This window comes from Penicillium solitum (genome assembly GCF_028829755.1).
Source record: "Penicillium solitum strain IBT 25940 chromosome Unknown utg000001l_segment0_segment0, whole genome shotgun sequence".
NCBI classification, from domain to species: domain Eukaryota; kingdom Fungi; phylum Ascomycota; class Eurotiomycetes; order Eurotiales; family Aspergillaceae; genus Penicillium; species Penicillium solitum.
The window spans coordinates 2,204,555-2,220,173 of NW_027072121.1; the positions used below are offsets into that span (position 1 = coordinate 2,204,555).

At 48.0% G+C, this 15,619-nt stretch overlaps 6 protein-coding genes across 6 annotated transcripts; 4 read left to right on the plus strand and 2 right to left on the minus strand.

The window, feature by feature from the left end:
- Positions 1-429: 429 nt before the first annotated feature.
- On the plus strand, positions 430-1,590 carry N7455_000833 (uncharacterized protein; the record flags this gene model as incomplete). Its single annotated transcript, XM_040961244.2, has 1 exon — positions 430-1,590. The coding sequence occupies one exon, from the start codon at positions 430-432 to the stop codon at positions 1,588-1,590; it is 1,161 nt and encodes a 386-aa protein (XP_040808311.2).
- Positions 1,591-3,110: 1,520 nt separating this feature from the next.
- On the plus strand, positions 3,111-4,975 carry N7455_000834 (putative MFS transporter; the record flags this gene model as incomplete). Its single annotated transcript, XM_040961245.2, has 3 exons — positions 3,111-3,939; positions 3,993-4,248; positions 4,312-4,975. 3 exons carry the CDS (start codon positions 3,111-3,113, stop codon positions 4,973-4,975), a joined length of 1,749 nt encoding a protein of 582 aa, XP_040808327.2.
- A 527-nt stretch (positions 4,976-5,502) lies between these two features.
- N7455_000835 (putative C6 transcription factor) lies at positions 5,503-7,856 on the plus strand (the record flags this gene model as incomplete). The annotated part of the gene is made up of 4 exons (XM_040961231.2): positions 5,503-5,622; positions 5,675-5,769; positions 5,830-6,523; positions 6,573-7,856. 4 exons carry the CDS (start codon positions 5,503-5,505, stop codon positions 7,854-7,856), a joined length of 2,193 nt encoding a protein of 730 aa, XP_040808303.2.
- Positions 7,857-8,143: 287 nt separating this feature from the next.
- Positions 8,144-10,878, minus strand: N7455_000836 (uncharacterized protein; the record flags this gene model as incomplete). The annotated part of the gene is made up of 5 exons (XM_040961227.2): positions 8,144-8,409; positions 8,458-8,658; positions 8,714-8,949; positions 9,002-9,424; positions 9,485-10,878. The coding sequence occupies 5 exons, from the start codon at positions 10,876-10,878 to the stop codon at positions 8,144-8,146; spliced, it is 2,520 nt and encodes an 839-aa protein (XP_040808306.2).
- An 879-nt stretch (positions 10,879-11,757) lies between these two features.
- On the plus strand, positions 11,758-12,540 carry N7455_000837 (basic helix-loop-helix domain-containing protein; the record flags this gene model as incomplete). Its single annotated transcript, XM_040961252.2, has 1 exon — positions 11,758-12,540. The coding sequence occupies one exon, from the start codon at positions 11,758-11,760 to the stop codon at positions 12,538-12,540; it is 783 nt and encodes a 260-aa protein (XP_040808300.2).
- Positions 12,541-13,418: 878 nt separating this feature from the next.
- Positions 13,419-15,120, minus strand: N7455_000838 (NADH:flavin oxidoreductase/NADH oxidase family protein; the record flags this gene model as incomplete). The annotated part of the gene is made up of 6 exons (XM_040961249.2): positions 13,419-13,484; positions 13,547-14,137; positions 14,222-14,241; positions 14,330-14,749; positions 14,896-14,998; positions 15,052-15,120. 6 exons carry the CDS (start codon positions 15,118-15,120, stop codon positions 13,419-13,421), a joined length of 1,269 nt encoding a protein of 422 aa, XP_040808310.2.
- Between the last annotated feature and the right edge of the window lie 499 nt (positions 15,121-15,619).

A 15,619-nucleotide genomic window follows, 5' to 3' on the forward strand; every position in this document is an offset into this window, starting at 1 on the left:
AGCACAGGGGTGGATTGAAAGTGGTCGCGACTTTAAGGTGATCGAAGTGGGGAGGAATATGAAAAGTGAAGCCGAGCGGTCTGGCACTTTGAACTCCGCTTTAACCTTATGTGACCTCCAGGGCTCAATGGCCAGCCTTCAACAATCAGCTGTGCTGCCTAACGAGAGTAATCGACTTTCGTTTACGCAATTAAGTATAGCCTCTGAGGCTTTTGGGCTAGAGATCAATTCAAAACTACACAGAATCCAGAATTGCTCGCGTGCCTGCCTAACGATCACGCTGTACTCCGCAATCCAAAACTGTTTGCAAGCACGGCCTGGTGAAGCCACAATCTGAGGCCCGATGGACTTTGTCGCCAAAGGCTCTGTGACTGCTGTCCTAGCTGCTGAGTTCTTTGTGTTCTCTGTACTTGCCTCAGTCTCATCACTATGACGGAGATGTACTCCGGCCTCCATGTGGGCCAGCGGTTCTCCTCCCTGGAAGAGTTCAAAACAGTGGTACGGAGTATATCTGTCAGGCAACACTGGGAGCTTCGTGTGGCTCGTAGCAACAAGAAGAGCGTGGTTATTGGATGTCGATCATCGGCAAATTGCTTTTTTCGTGTGGTCTGTCGCTCAAACAAAAATGCGACTTACATCACTAGTCTTCAAGACAGTCATAGTTGCCGCCGGAGTGCAAATTCCCCTGCGGCTACACCCGCTCGCTCTGAAGCTTCCCATGTGCGATTTCTGCTCAGCGAGATACCGAAGCTTTTCGATATGAAGTCGAAAATACGAGCCCAGGATGTCGTGGATGCCGTGAAACGCTACCATGGGTATGACATCTCTATGCGTCAGGCACAGCGAGCGCTTACCAAACTCCAACCGCGTCATGCCGAGGGCCAGGATGAACATGGGCCAGATATCGACGTGAGTGCAGATGAACAGCAGTCGCCCGAGGAATCCCCTGAGTCGCAAGGAGAAGGGGCACATGCATATGGGGAGATATCCGAGAATCGGTGGCTTCCAGAACATCTCCCATCATCACTGATGGATGATGAGAACATGTCCCCAAACGAGACCTCAAACAACCACGTACCTGCTCCACCATCTAGTTCCCACCCCCTGCCGCCTCCACCCCAGGCGCAACACGTACCGGTTCCCACATCAAACCAACCATCTTTCAGCCACCCACTCCCAATGAATATATCACAATCAGGAGTCGAATACCAGACCGCTGCTTTACCAGTAGGAGTGGTTGGACCTCCGAAAGACTACCCAGAGCGCAGTGATCACGATGCGGTCCCCCAGATGGTTCTTACCAATTTTAAGATTGAATTCACCTGCACAACCTGCGGGTCACTGAATCAGAGCTTTTTCCCAAATCAGGGCAATGTCACCGGTGCCAGCTATATGACCCACCATGCTGTACCGAATCCTGGCAATGTTCCAAGACACACCGGGCCTACTCCTCAGAATGGTGTTGGTAGCAGTAGCAATACAGTCGGCGAAAACCCCGCTTACGATATCAATGCCCCAAACACATCTACCATCCAAAACGCATGGCCTGGTGGTGGCCTAGGAGTTCAAATCGGACCGGCTCATACCTAACATATCATGCAAAGAGAATGATGTCGGCCACCATATTACTGATATTGGAATATGCGGCTGTGCTAATTTGTGCTTGCACACTGCAACTCCAGCCAACACGAGCACTAGCTGACTTTGTGCCTTACTATGCACGACAATGGATGGTATTCGTTGCCTTGACTGTCCCGGTTTCTGACCTTCTACGCGCTTTATGAGCTGCCAAGTTTATAATTTTGGATGCCTAATCCAGATTACGACAACGTCTAACTCAGGCCTGAAGAGAGCTAGTTCGATGAGTCTTTTCTGGGATCCTTGTTTTGATTTTGACCGCGAGAACTCTACATAGGTTCATCTTGTGTAGGGGAGGTAACATCTGAGATGACTAGGAACTGGATATCATTAGGGCTAATATTGTTATGAAGTCCACGAGCTACGCTGGTTAATGCTGTTTTGATACCACTTTTGTTGATGGGATTGGGAATGCCCATTCCTATCTAATTAGTTCCGAGACTATCGCCTCACCCTTAGCGCATATTGTTATACCCTTTCATTTGATCAAGTACGTTGTTCCTCGAAACACATTTCTTCCCCTCTTCTCTCATTCGGAGCTGGACGACCTCGCGCAACCCTGCTTTCGCCTATTGGTAAAAACGACTAGTTAAGTTGATCTTGGTAGAACTGAACCTCTTAAAGAAATTTGTGGCGATGACGATAGAGGAAGTGAGAGCCAAGGGGCTATGGAAGCTATATCAAGTGCCCTTCGTTATCGAGTCGCAAACCGTTTAGCATAGGCGGTGTGATGGCACTGAAAATTGCATGTGTCTGTGTCTAGGAGATATGACTTCAAATAGTAGCAGCCCAATTGGCTAAATTGACCGCACAACGAGTGATCAAGCTGCAGAACAACAGTGGAGACATAGTACTTCGGACGAGTATCCGGAGATAAAGGCCAAAGTTACCCTATTCGGCATCCCGGACCGCCAATTACATCAGCTATCGGACGTCCGATCGGCTATCCGACACTGCGGATCCACAACAGACTCTGCTCTTTGCCAACCGCACTGAAATGATAACACGGAATTGAGCCGAAAGTGTCTGGATCGCCATTCATCGGTGCGATATTGGGCTATAATGTAAACCAGGCACATGAGTTTCTACTTGCATCGGACCTGAATCCGATGTGACACCCGCCAGCGGCGTTCAAGCTCCAATCGACATCCAGCGCTCAGTTGCCGATGGATGGAAAGGCACTAAAACCCTGTCAGGGAAAAACTTTTCTTATCAATTGAATGACTCTTATAGGAACAAATTTTGCCGTGGGATAATAGCTGTTCCTTTAAATAACATCGAGACCCTCCACATTTCATACAATTGTGCTCTGGATAGTATCACGCCAAGCATTCCCTCCCAAACTTAATATACTTCGTGTTGCAAGATCTTTTACGCCACAAGGCACACACACATGGCCCTTGACGAAAAATCTCGAACAATCTAGGAAGAATTACATTTTGACCGAGCTTGGCGCCGCCACATCCGCAGCCATGAATCGACAACGAGAGGCCGAAAAGGCCCTTCATGACCAAACAAATATTCTCCCCTTCGCTCAGCTCATGGTTGTTTTCACGGGCCTGGCAATTTCCTTGCTGATTTGCATGGTGGATCAGAATGGTATCAGTGTCACACTGCCAACAATCTCACGCGAACTGGGTGCTCAGAATACCATCTCTTGGGCTGGAACCTCATCGCTAATTGCAAACACCATGTTCACGGTGCTGTACGGCCGATTGTCAGATATCTTTGGCCGGAAAATCATGTACATCTCCGCGCTGATCTTGCTGTGTATTGCAGATCTGCTCTGTGGCTTGTCCCAGAACCCGGCTATGTTTTATGTTTTCCGAGGCTTGGCTGGTGTCGCTGGTGGTGGTGTTACCTCTTTGACGATGATTATTGTCTCTGATATCGTGACCTTGGAAAAGCGAGGCAAGTACCAGGGTATTTTGGGTGCATCTCTGGGTCTTGGTAATGTCATTGGACCATTTCTGGGTGCTGCATTCACCATGCGTTCAACGTGGCGCGGTTTCTTCTGGTTGATTTCTCCATTGGCTGCTTGCTCTGCAGTCGTTGGATACTTCCTCATTCCGAACAATGCACGCAAAGATAGCTTCCGAGAAAACATTGGCCGCATTGACTGGTTCGGACTGCTTGCTTCGTCTATTGGTATCATTTTCCTCTTGATTCCTATCTCCGGAGGTGGATCCTACTTCCCTTGGGATTCACCGATGGTCATCAGTATGCTCGTTATTGGAGGTTGTTCACTCGTTGCATTTTTGCTCATTGAATGGAAAGTGGCTACACTTCCGATGCTACCAGGTATGTTCTGACCCCCTACAGTGGTAAAACAACACTCAGCTGACATGAACCAGTCGGCTTCTTCAGAAATAAGGTCATCTCTGCAATCTTCTTGCAGAGCTTTCTGTATGGTGCAGTTTACCAGTCAACCCTTTACTACCTGCCGTTGTACTACCAGAATGCCCGTGGCTGGTCTCCAATTGCCTCTGCGGCCATGACATGTCCTATGGTTGTGTTTCAATCAAGCTTCTCAATCATATCTGGGTTGTACATTTCACGAGTACAGCGCTATGGCGAAATCATTTGGATTGGATTTGGCTTGTGGACCTTGTACGTTGATCGATACCCAAGTCCTCCTACTTTCATCCCATACTAATACTGCCATTCTCATAGGGGGTCGGGCCTTATTTTAACCTTCGGTCCCCACACCCACCCAGCCGTTATTGCAGTCATTGTGGCAGTCATGGGCGCCGGAATCGGATTCACATTCCAACCCACCCTCGTGGCCCTGCAAGCCCATTGCACCAAGTCCCAAAGAGCAGTCGTGATTGCAAACCGTAACTTCTTCCGCTGCATTGGTGGCTCCTGTGGCCTCGCTACCTCCGCGGCAGTTCTGCAAGCTGCTCTTCGCTCCAATCTACCAACCAAGTTCGCGTACCTCGCAGACTCTTCATACTCGCTTCCCTCAAGAGCGAATATCAGTGCAACTGAATGGGCCTCAATCCTGCTTTCTTATAGCAAGGCTTCCCACACAGTATTCATTGTGCAGGTTCCCATCATCGGTGTGTGTTTCCTGGCATGTATGTTCGTGCGTGACAGAGGTCTGGAGCGACCAAAGGAGCCGGAAGAGATTGAAGAGGAAAAGCGGAAAGCCCAAGAAGAGAGAGATGCCGAAGCGGCTACTTCTGCTTCTGAATATCCCGAGGAGTCTGTCGATCATCAGACATACCACCAGGTTGAGAAGCGACATTCTGCGTCGACATTCGCCGAATCATCGATACCGCCTTCTCGTGCGGAACCTAATGCCGAGGGACACGGGGAGAAGGAGCAGCACTGAAACATGTAGAGACTTGAAAACGGCGATGGACCGTTCAATTTGCTTTTGACCTGGCTAAATCTGCATTTTTGCTTTTGTTGCATTGGCGGCGTGTGATACCAAAAAGTTATACAGTTTGCGATAGATTAATTTAATATAGACCTACTTAGCATTTATGATTTTCTGAGCTACCGAGTCTTCTCATTGGAAATTGTATGCCAATATTGCTATTTGCTTGACTAGAAGCTTTTACTAAGCTCTGCTTTTATGGAGGGCTAGCTCCATGAGCTTCTGATTTCTCGGACCTTGAAGTATCTGTTTGATTACAAGTACCCGAACCACAAGAAACAAGCAACAATAAAGCAAAAGATTTAAATATATATCCTAAATGCTTCGTAAACTATAGGCTGCGTTGGTGTTAGTAGATGTCTGGTCTTGGCATTCCGGTCCAACCGCATCTCCGACCTCTTTCAACCTCATCTTGTAATGGCACTTCATCAGCGCCTTGATGTTTCAAATTAAGGGTCATATTTCCCACTAAATCCGATATGTATGCGCTTGGCCATAGCCCCGAGTCATCAAGGCAGACAACCCCCGCATTGCGAGATCATAACCCGCGGAAACGCGGGAGAACCGCATGTACTCGCTGCAAGACACGGAAGCAGAAGGTGAGCTCCAGTAAGTAAGATAGTTGGATAATTTTGATTGACGGGAGTTTAGTGCGATAATGAATATCCGACTTGTTCCAACTGCCTGAAGGCGGGGGTCCCATGCGACAAGTCCAGCGTCCGAGAGGACCAAGACCGCCAGAATGAGTAAGGTCCAAATACATCCAAATACATGAAGTAACCGGAAAACACTAATATGTATGTTAGTTATACACGTGGCTTAGAGGAGCGTGTAATGTTCCTTGAGCGTAAACTTGTTGAATCTGATCGATCAGCAAGCCAAAATGCCACCGCCACAAATACTGTGCCTTCGCTATTCTCCCCACCAGGTGGTCACCCAACACCACACACAACTACCTCGGGATTTGACAATAATCCCGTAGGAGAGATCGTGGGACTTCTTGCCCTGAGCTCCGAGGCCCCTGCATACGTAGGATCTAGTTCTGGCCTTTCTCTCGCTGCCGATCTAGGAGAGATGGTCCAAACGAGTGTATGGAACCAATTCATCTCAAGAATGCAGCAGAAAGCCAGTACCACTGCCAATAATCCTCAAAATAAGGCAGGCCAAGTACATGGGCCTTCAGAGCAACCTAGCGCCACTCAAATTCTAGACCGGCCAACGAGAATGGAAGATCTCTTGCCGGCAAATGTTGAACCTCCAACCGATGAGATGGGGACAAGAATACTCGATACATATTTCACCCGGCTTCATTCTCGATATCCATTCATTAACCGGAAACAAGTATGGCAGATCCATGCAGATCGATGGCGCTTAGCGAAGATCAAGCGCGAGGATCTTACTCGGTCTGATCGATTTGTTATCTTCAAACTCAACCTGGTCTATGCAATCGGCGCAACAATGCTTCGACTGAGTGAGAAATACGCGTACACGTCGCCTGAGGTAATTAAATTCTCTAAACGTTAGATCGGCCGACGCTTACAAGTTTTAGCGATTTTATACTGCCGCCTTGCAGCATGTTCCCACAATGTGTGAAGCACGATCCGTTGACAATATCGAGGCCATGGTTCTTCTCGTTGTGTATCATCTCCGAACCGCATCCAGTCATGGCATGTGGTACATGATTGGACTTGCTATGCGTACTGCTATCGATCTAGGTCTTCACCGAAAGGCAAATGAGATTAACATGGATCCATTTACCACTCAAATGCGACGAAGACTATTCTGGACCGTGTACTATCTGGAGCGAGTGGTATCAATGTCCCTCGGTCGCCCGTTCAGTATATCCGATCGTCACATTGATCTCGACCTCCCACTAGAAGTGGACGATGACATTGAAGATCCCACACTACTCACAGCACCGCTAGATCCGACCAAAACCACAACCTTGACATTCGCAATTTACCTCTTTAAACTCCGACGTATCGACTCCCGCATCCAACATAAAATCTACCGCGCTGACCGACCCCTCTCTTCTCTCCGACCAAAAATGGACCCTCTATACCTTGAACTGGAAGAATGGAAAGAATCCGCCGTATTGCGATTCAACGGTCCAGATCTCGACTACCCAATGCTACACTTCAACCGAGCAGTCCGACTCCTAATCCAGCCCTTCCTCCCCCTCCTCCCAATCACAGACCCATACTACCAAATCTGCATCCTGGCCGCAGGGAACATATGCCAATCCCACAAACGCCTGCACCAAACCCTCGAATACGGGCACTCTTTCCTAGCCGTTCAAACGGTTTTTATGGCCGGAATCACCCTCCTCTACGCCCTATGGACACACACAGACCAAGTCTGGTCCGTCCGAATGAGCAACGACATCCGCGCATGCTCAACAGTGCTATTCGTAATGGGCGAGCGCGCAGCATGGGTCAAGAAATACCGCGATGCCTTCGAGCTGCTAGTCAACGCCGCCATGGAGAAACTGCAGGGCAATGAGACTGCCCGTAATGCCGGAATGGCGGAGCTGATGACGGCTCAGTATGGCGTTAATTGGAATTCTACGACTGCCCCCGGAATGTCTGGTAGTGATAAATTTCCCCCGGTCAACCCGACGGGGCTGGCTCCTGATACTGCGGGTGCTACACCCCAGACGCAGGGTTGTCCCGATGATGATTCTGAGCATGCGGTTAGAATGGCGTTGCAGCTGGCGCCGTGGATTGACCAGGATGAGAGTGATCCGCTGTGGGTGCCGGACTTTGAGACTTTGGAGAGTTTGTCTGGGACTTTTTGGAGTCATGGTGATACGAGGCTTTTTGATCCTTTGTGATTGATTTTCGGTGTGTTGGTTGTACATACGTGTGAGAAATGAAGATGATACCCTTTTATTGTGATTTCGTTTCTTCATCAGGGGAGCTGTTCTATGATTGTTTCGGGGTGTGTCTGGAAGTATACTCGGTAGACTTGTTGAGCTTAGTTCCATGCTTCTTTGGTGTTGCCTCGACCCCTTTAGATGTCAGGTCTGGTGGCGTTCATGCGAAGTAGTCGACTAGTATCAGCCTGGTATGATGGCCCTTATTATATATTCTTAAAGAAGAATCCACGTTTATCATATGTTCAAGGGGGTATATCCGTAAACCAGCTTGCAAGATCCGGCAAATCAAATCTCCCAAGGAAACCAAACTCTTCCTGACCCAAGCCCATCTCATCCCAAGTTGTAAAAAGATTGCTATCCATGTTATTGGGTTCGTGACGGAGGTTGTGTTCGTCTGATATAGGCTCAGTAGGCTGTGACGACAAATCGGGTCGGTTGGGTTGCTGATTGCCCCTTTGGTGCAGCTGAGTAGGAACCGACGAGGAAGTATCACCAGGCCGACAAGTAGCTATACGAGAATTAGCCTATACCCAGTGAAGATCCATTAACAACGAACCTGAGTAGTTTTGCATAATATGTTGGTGCGTTACTTGTAAGAACTGCAACGAGTTGCGGGCAGACAGACTAAACATAGCCATGAAAGCTAAGATCTCTTCGCACTTGCGCCAACTCTCATCCACGATTTGTGAATCAACCTGCTCCCGGATAGAATGGCAGGAATATGACATTATCAGGATGAATCCTGCAGTCGATGTGTCTAGTACATGTTAGTTGATGAGCATGAATAGCAATGAACCGAATTGATAACGAACAGAATCCATTGTACCACCATGCATCAGTTACAGTTGTTCGATATGTCTCATGAACAAGCGAGACCAGGTCTATGGCTGCCATGACGCAGGACGCGGCGCATTTTGAGAAGACCGAGGAGTAGATTATGTTTTTCTCGACGGGTTGGATATCAGATCGGCGTGATGACCCTGCTCGCTCATCGGAGCAGAGTTGAGTAAACATTGGGCGATATAACAGGAGGCGAAGGTGGATGAATCTATTTCTTATGGTTAGAAATTGTAACTCGAAAGCCCAAAGAGAGAAGCTACCTCGCACGCAACACGTTCTGCTGGCGTTTGAAGATCGACGCATTGCCACTGCCTGAGCGATGTAGGGATGGTTCATCTGTCCAATTCAGGGGCTGGGGTACGCTGGTCTCATAGGCAGCAAGTTTATCATCGAGCTCCATCAGCACATCCAGGCTACAAAGCTTGGAGCTTCGCGGCAGACTGGCGCGAGTGCTATTAGATCGACTCTGCCAAGCATTATAGACCTCGGATAGAATACACTCGAGAATTTTGTATAATTCAATGGTTGAAACGTAGAACGTCATGTATCCCAACTTATGATCACAGGGTTGTCCACTAAGCTCACAAGGATCGGCTTCTTGGGAGTCCGTTCCCATTACAGGCAGAGGTAACGGTGAGATATGAGAGGTCATGCTCGGTCTTCCATGTGTCATGCTCACAATCCTATTTTCATTAGTTAGCTATGTTCAGGAAAATAATCTGGAAAAAAATATTGTAACCGACATGTCCATAATGACGCAGCTGTGCCAGGTACGCCGTCGTATCTCTGTCTCCAGAGGTTTGTTCGTGGCGTGCGTGGTTGTCTCGTGTAACCCGAGCCCTTGACCAGCTCGACATGCCAGTCCAATTGCATTCCAGCATCGATTCGGATAAGGGGTGCTCTGAAGAAGAAGTGAAATAATCAAAAGCGTTTGAACCACGCCGATAGTGCCTATATCCAGAAGATCAAGATTCACAAATCGCTTTGAGCGAAGGAAAAACGAATAAACTGCAGCCTCCCGGTCCGCGGGCGGAATATCAGAGAAATAGCAGCCCATGGCAAAGATGGCATTGAGTGCACAATGGAAGACAATTGAATTAGGACCGCTGTCAAATGCGCCCCCGAGTCCGATATTGAGTTGTGGCAACTCGGGCTTGGATGCCTTGTCCGGCCCCCAGAGATTTTCATACGCTTGCTCGAAACTGGGGCGATGGAAGAATGGGAATAGACAGTGTACTCTGTCCCAATAACACTCGAGAAGGTGGTCTGCCAGAGATCGAGGTGGCAAGGAGAAATCGTCGAATCGAAGATCTACTGATGGATGGCCTAGATCTCGCCAAATCCCTGTATCAGGGCCTTGAGATCTTGACGACTCACCCTTGCTACCTCGCAAAGCTGACATATATGACTGCAAAGGCATGGACTCTCCTGCGAGACGCATAAAAGATGCCACTGAAGAGTTTCCATAGTATTGCTGCTCCTGTGGAGAGTCTGTGCTTGGATCATCTTCTGCGACAGATATTGCACCCATAGCGGTGACATTACCGTGGGAGTTGAGAGACGGTGGGGGATATATACCGCCTGCTCGTGGGTGGGCAGATTCAGGAGACAGATGTGGCGCATGTGGAGATCTATAGCGCTCAGCTTCCGGTGGATTCCTCTGCGCGGGAAACCTTGGTGGCTGAAAAGTAGGAGTTGAAGATAGATGGCTTGGTCCAGATGGAAAGGGGGTGGAACCTAGTCCTAGTAATCCTTCTGCAGCCACAGATGTCCTGGATTCTGCGTCTAGACCATCCAGATCCATATCTTCCCCCATATAGCTTTGACTTTCAGATGCCCTGTAGTCTCCATGTTGTGGAGGCCCAGGCGGGACGGCAACCCCGCCTTTTGCACATATGTCTTCAAGCTCTCGAATACGATCATGGAGAACCTTCAGGTATTCATCGTTGCTGGCAGACCTCGCATTGTCCAGCTTGTATACACATTGGTCAACGGTATACGAGCGTCGAGCGCATGGCCCACAAATTGGCTTTATACCATCGCACCTGACCTTTTTATCTCGACATGACTCGCATGCCAAGGCAATCTTGCGACGTCGCGGTGGCTCTCGTTTGGTAATTCCACCTTTGGGAGGCATCTGTGGCCGCTCCTATAAGCCACAGCTAAGGGTATGTGCAACCCACAGTATTGCTTCTCCACTCTTTGATTGGTGATCCGGATGATTACCGAAAGCCAGGTCGCCGGCTACAGGAACTGTAATCCTTGGGGAAGGGAAAAGGAGTGGAACAATCCCGGGAGTGTTGTGTCCGGAATGTACCCGGAGACATGGGTCACGTGTTGGCCCATAACCCCCAGAAGTAGCTCGAAATAAAATGGAGAAATGGAGAAAAGTATTCCTGTTTTTGTCTTAAAGTCAAGACTAGTGAATCCTGAGTGCTACCTGTAATTGGGCTACTGGGTCCAATGTGTCGGATCGACATCATACATGGAGCCCCCGGGATGCACCCGGTGTGTTTCTACACAGAGCGTAGGCGTCAACCTTGGAAGAGAGGAATACTTAATAAAAGGCCAACTGCACATTACACTACAGAGTACTACATTCATAGTTACACAGTTCAAGGGGTATAGAGATAAATGCAGCCAACTTAGCCAATCATTTCATTGTTGCGGATGCATTGCGGTTGCGGATCCGCAGGTATTCTATGCCGGGTGCATTCCGAAATTGACGTAGAGAACCCTGCTGCCTCATTAATGAGACCTTTGTTTCAAATAATAGAAATAATAAAAACAAGCTATTTCCCTTCAATTTCCCCCTTATTCCAGAATCCAAAATCAAGTACTGTTACATATCGTTGTTGTCGTTCCACACAGAAACCTGATATCAGAATATCAACCGCAGATTCGCCAACATCTAAAACCCAAAGTACAGCTTCAGCTGCATAGCACCTGCAATCTGAATATATTTTACAGTCAAAGAAACCAGCCCAATACCAATTAATATCTGCCACAACCCCAAATGGAAAACGACAATCAGACGCTTCAAATGGACCACACTACCCTTTCACGCCACTGTCCATGGCAAGTCGACACACCTCAACCAATCCCCCGAGAACAATGGCCCACAGAAGAAGGTCTTCAATGGGGTTCAGATCCCAGCTTTTGCTACCATGGCTACTCTAGTCCCATAGGAACCTGGACAGAGGAGCGACTCGTGCAGAACCTGATGCGGAACATGGCCAGTTTCTGTGCCACCATGGACATTGGCTTCGATATTCCTGAAACCAGAGATGAAGCATCGCAGAAATACATACTAGATCCATCAGAACTGAATGGATTAACACTTCCCATGTTCCAGCCCTCGATGATGCCACGAAATGAAAGACTCTCCGAAACACCATCGTCGCCATCTTCATCCTCATCGAACCAAGGGCAAATCCTCTCATCAGATGATACCGAATGCACACAACGGGCAAGCTGCGTCAAAGCCAGGAATCGGTCTGGGCAAAAGAAGAGAAAATGTGTACAAAAACCAGGACAGAAATTATGTCATTGCCGATCGGAAAAGAAGAGAAGAGAGCTTGTTCGAGACCGGTATAAAGAACTCTGTCGCATTGTGCCAGGGCTTGAGAAACAGGAATACACGAGGAAATTTGTTCTCGAGGAGACTGCATTGTGGATTCAAATATTGGTGCAGGGTAATGATGCCCTTTCTCACCAACTGGGGCAGTTGAAGGAACGGGAGAAGTTGAAACAGTTGCGATTATTTCCTATTGAGGAAGAAGAAACGGTCAGCTGCTAGTTCTAGCACTGTTTGTATTTAGAAGAACATCACGATGTCATGTAACCTACAATAATAATACTGTATCCACGCACATTGGCGATATTTTGGAGAAAGAACCATGGCAGCATTGTAGATTCAACATATGAATACTCACAATGAAAGGTTTCAAAGGGTTCAAAGGTGATATATTGTGTCTGGCTAGGAGAGAGACAATGAGGTAAGTCAGAAAATATATTGGGAATGGGCATAGCGGTGGTGACTTGGGGCTACCCTTCTCCCCTATCAGGATGTCATGCTCATGTCCAGTCACCGAAGAAATATTTTGCATGTATCATCTTTTAGTTTCAAAATCTGTCCAAGGGGGTCTTTGCTATGTCAAAGAAGGACCCTTCAGGCGTGTAATATCTTTAAGTTGCGACAAATCGCTTCGGTCTTCTTTTGGCGGGATCTTATGGAGAATGAGCTCTTTGCGTAACCAAAGCCACCCGCACTGGCGGTCCAGTAGGGAACGTCAACCCCATTCAAAGCAGCAACGTGTTAGTCTTGATATAGTCTTGATGATCAGGATGTGCACCAAGAAAAGCAGCTGGAAAATGTTGACGAAAGACTATCCGGCACAGCATCAAATCTACCTGTACAAGTCAAAGATGTTCTTTTTTACAAATTCCAGGGCATCCATCGGTATCATGGAAGGAAACCTTCAGGGTATAATTAATATACAGAGAGGAAGGGAAAGAAAAAGTAAAGAGAGAGATGAAGAGGGAAGAGCAAACCCATGGGCCTTTTTATACAAGCCAAATATAAAATGGCCTGACGTTCAAGGCAATCCTATGCATTTCCATTCCACATCCAGAAATATTATTATATCAAAAACAAGTATTTACAAACCAAATAATCTACAAAGGAGGAGCAACAGTAGCAATCCCCTTGGCCAGACTCTGAATCTGCCCAGAATAGTATGTCTATAGAACCAGTCAGCAAACCACTCAAACCACTCAACCCATAAACAGAAGGGAAAACCTACACTCTCAGCTCCAGCCCCAACAAGATGCAACGGCAAGAACCGCATATACCAAGGAACAGCCACATTATTCAACACCATTCCGGCCTCCTCATCACCAACACTCTCATCAAGCAACAGCCGCGGGAACCTCGGGTCAATAGCTCCAGGCCGCCCAATGCCAACAAGATCACAAGCACCATCCCTAATAGCCGCCTCAGCCCCCGCACGCGTGCGGAACCCACCAGTCAACATAAGCACAAGACCAGGATGGCGCTGTCGCACCTCCTTCGAGAACTCGAGGAAGAAAGCCTCGCGGGCGGCGGTGCGTGCTGATTTCGGTGCTGCGGCGGGATTGGCTTTGTCCCTACCCATCATCTTTGGGTCTTCGTAGCTTCCGCCGGAGATTTCCATGAAGTCGATACCGGCTTCGGCTAGTAGTGTGATTTGCGTCATTGTTTCTTCGAAGGTTGCGGAGCTGTGGTCGGCGGAGTTTAGTTTGATGCCGATTGCGAAGGTTGATGGCACGACTTTGCGCGTTTGGGAGAGGATTTCTAGGACGAAACGGGTGCGTTTTTCGGGTGTGCCGCCGTAGGCATCTGTGCGGAGGTTTGTCTGTTATTAGAATTAGAGTTAGTATTGGTGTTGGTGTTTATAATGATATTAGGCTGAGGTGATAGAGGAATGAGAGTGTCGTACCTTGCCGTTGAGGAATTGGTCTAACCAAGAAAACAAACCATTAGCAGAAAGATCATCAAGGCAATCCTTCAAAAAGGAAAAAAAAAGAAAGAAAGAAAGAAAACATACCAATCAAATACCCATGCGCACCATGCAACTCAATACCCGAAAACCCAGCATCGGCCATAAGTCTCGCAGTATCGACAAACTGACGAATAACCCTCTCGACATCCTGACTGGTCATTTCCTTGGGTCCAGACCAAACAAGACATCCGATCAGGCTTTCGAGGTAGCTATTTCCAACCTTGATGGGCACGGCGCTGGGCGCGAGCGTCGGCGCGAAGACGCCGCGGTGGCCTGCAACGCGGAAGGACTGCCGACCTGGATGGCAGATCTGGGCGATGGCTGGAGTGCCGTGCTTTTGGCAGGTGTCGGCATATTTCTTCCATTGAGCTACTAGGTCGCTGTTGGTTTCGCTGTCTTTGTATTCGTTGTGTAGGGCTGGGTCGAAGGGGCTGCCCATGTGGTTTACGTCGACTTGGACGTTTCCTGGTGAGGTGTTAGGGTTGGGTTTTGCTGTTTGGAATATGGTATATGGGTTTATAGTGTAGGTAGGATTAGGGTCATGATTAGGGTTTTGGGGTTTTGCATTTGCCATAGAAGTTTCAACTAGACATAGAAGCATTAGACCTTACCTGTAAGAATACTCCCCCATCCACCGTCCGACCATTGCTCATAGGCATCTGCCAGGGCGTTTGTCGGCTGGTTAGTTTTGGCTATCATCTCAGCCATTGCAGCCTGGAAGGGTGTTAGTTCTATTTGTGTATAGCCATTAGGCTTGAATGATGTACCTTGCTGAGCCTATTCGGCAAAACCAGTCCACATGGGAGCTTGACGGGGTCTGCGAGGGGAGATGTCATGGTGTATATGTAGCTTCGTATGTGAATAAAATGTACAATGTAAAGTATACAGTCCAATGCAATTGACGATGTAGATATTAAAGTCGAACAGATATAAAACACGCTGTCAATGATGTTAGTCTCAATTACTCTCACAACTTAAAGGGCAGACATACTTCTATACCACGGAATCCGACCAAGAAAACTGCAAGGAACGAACAGACAGCTTTATCAAAGATTGAAAGAATATAAATCTCCTTTCGAAGGCATTGAAACCATCGCAAACTTAGCATTAGTCATCTCGCCGCGGAGAGATTGATGTCCCGTTTTGATATTGTGGAGTCCTCAGTGCCGAGGTTCCACGTTAAAGAAAAGTGGATTGGGAAAGTCGGGGAGTTGGGTTCACCCGTTTAGGTTTTCGCGAGTGCTTGGGAGTGTTTTAGTACCTGGCGATCAGTGAGGGTTGCCACTATTGCTAACTTAGAAGAGAAGATGTTGCGAGCTCTAAATATATTGAACT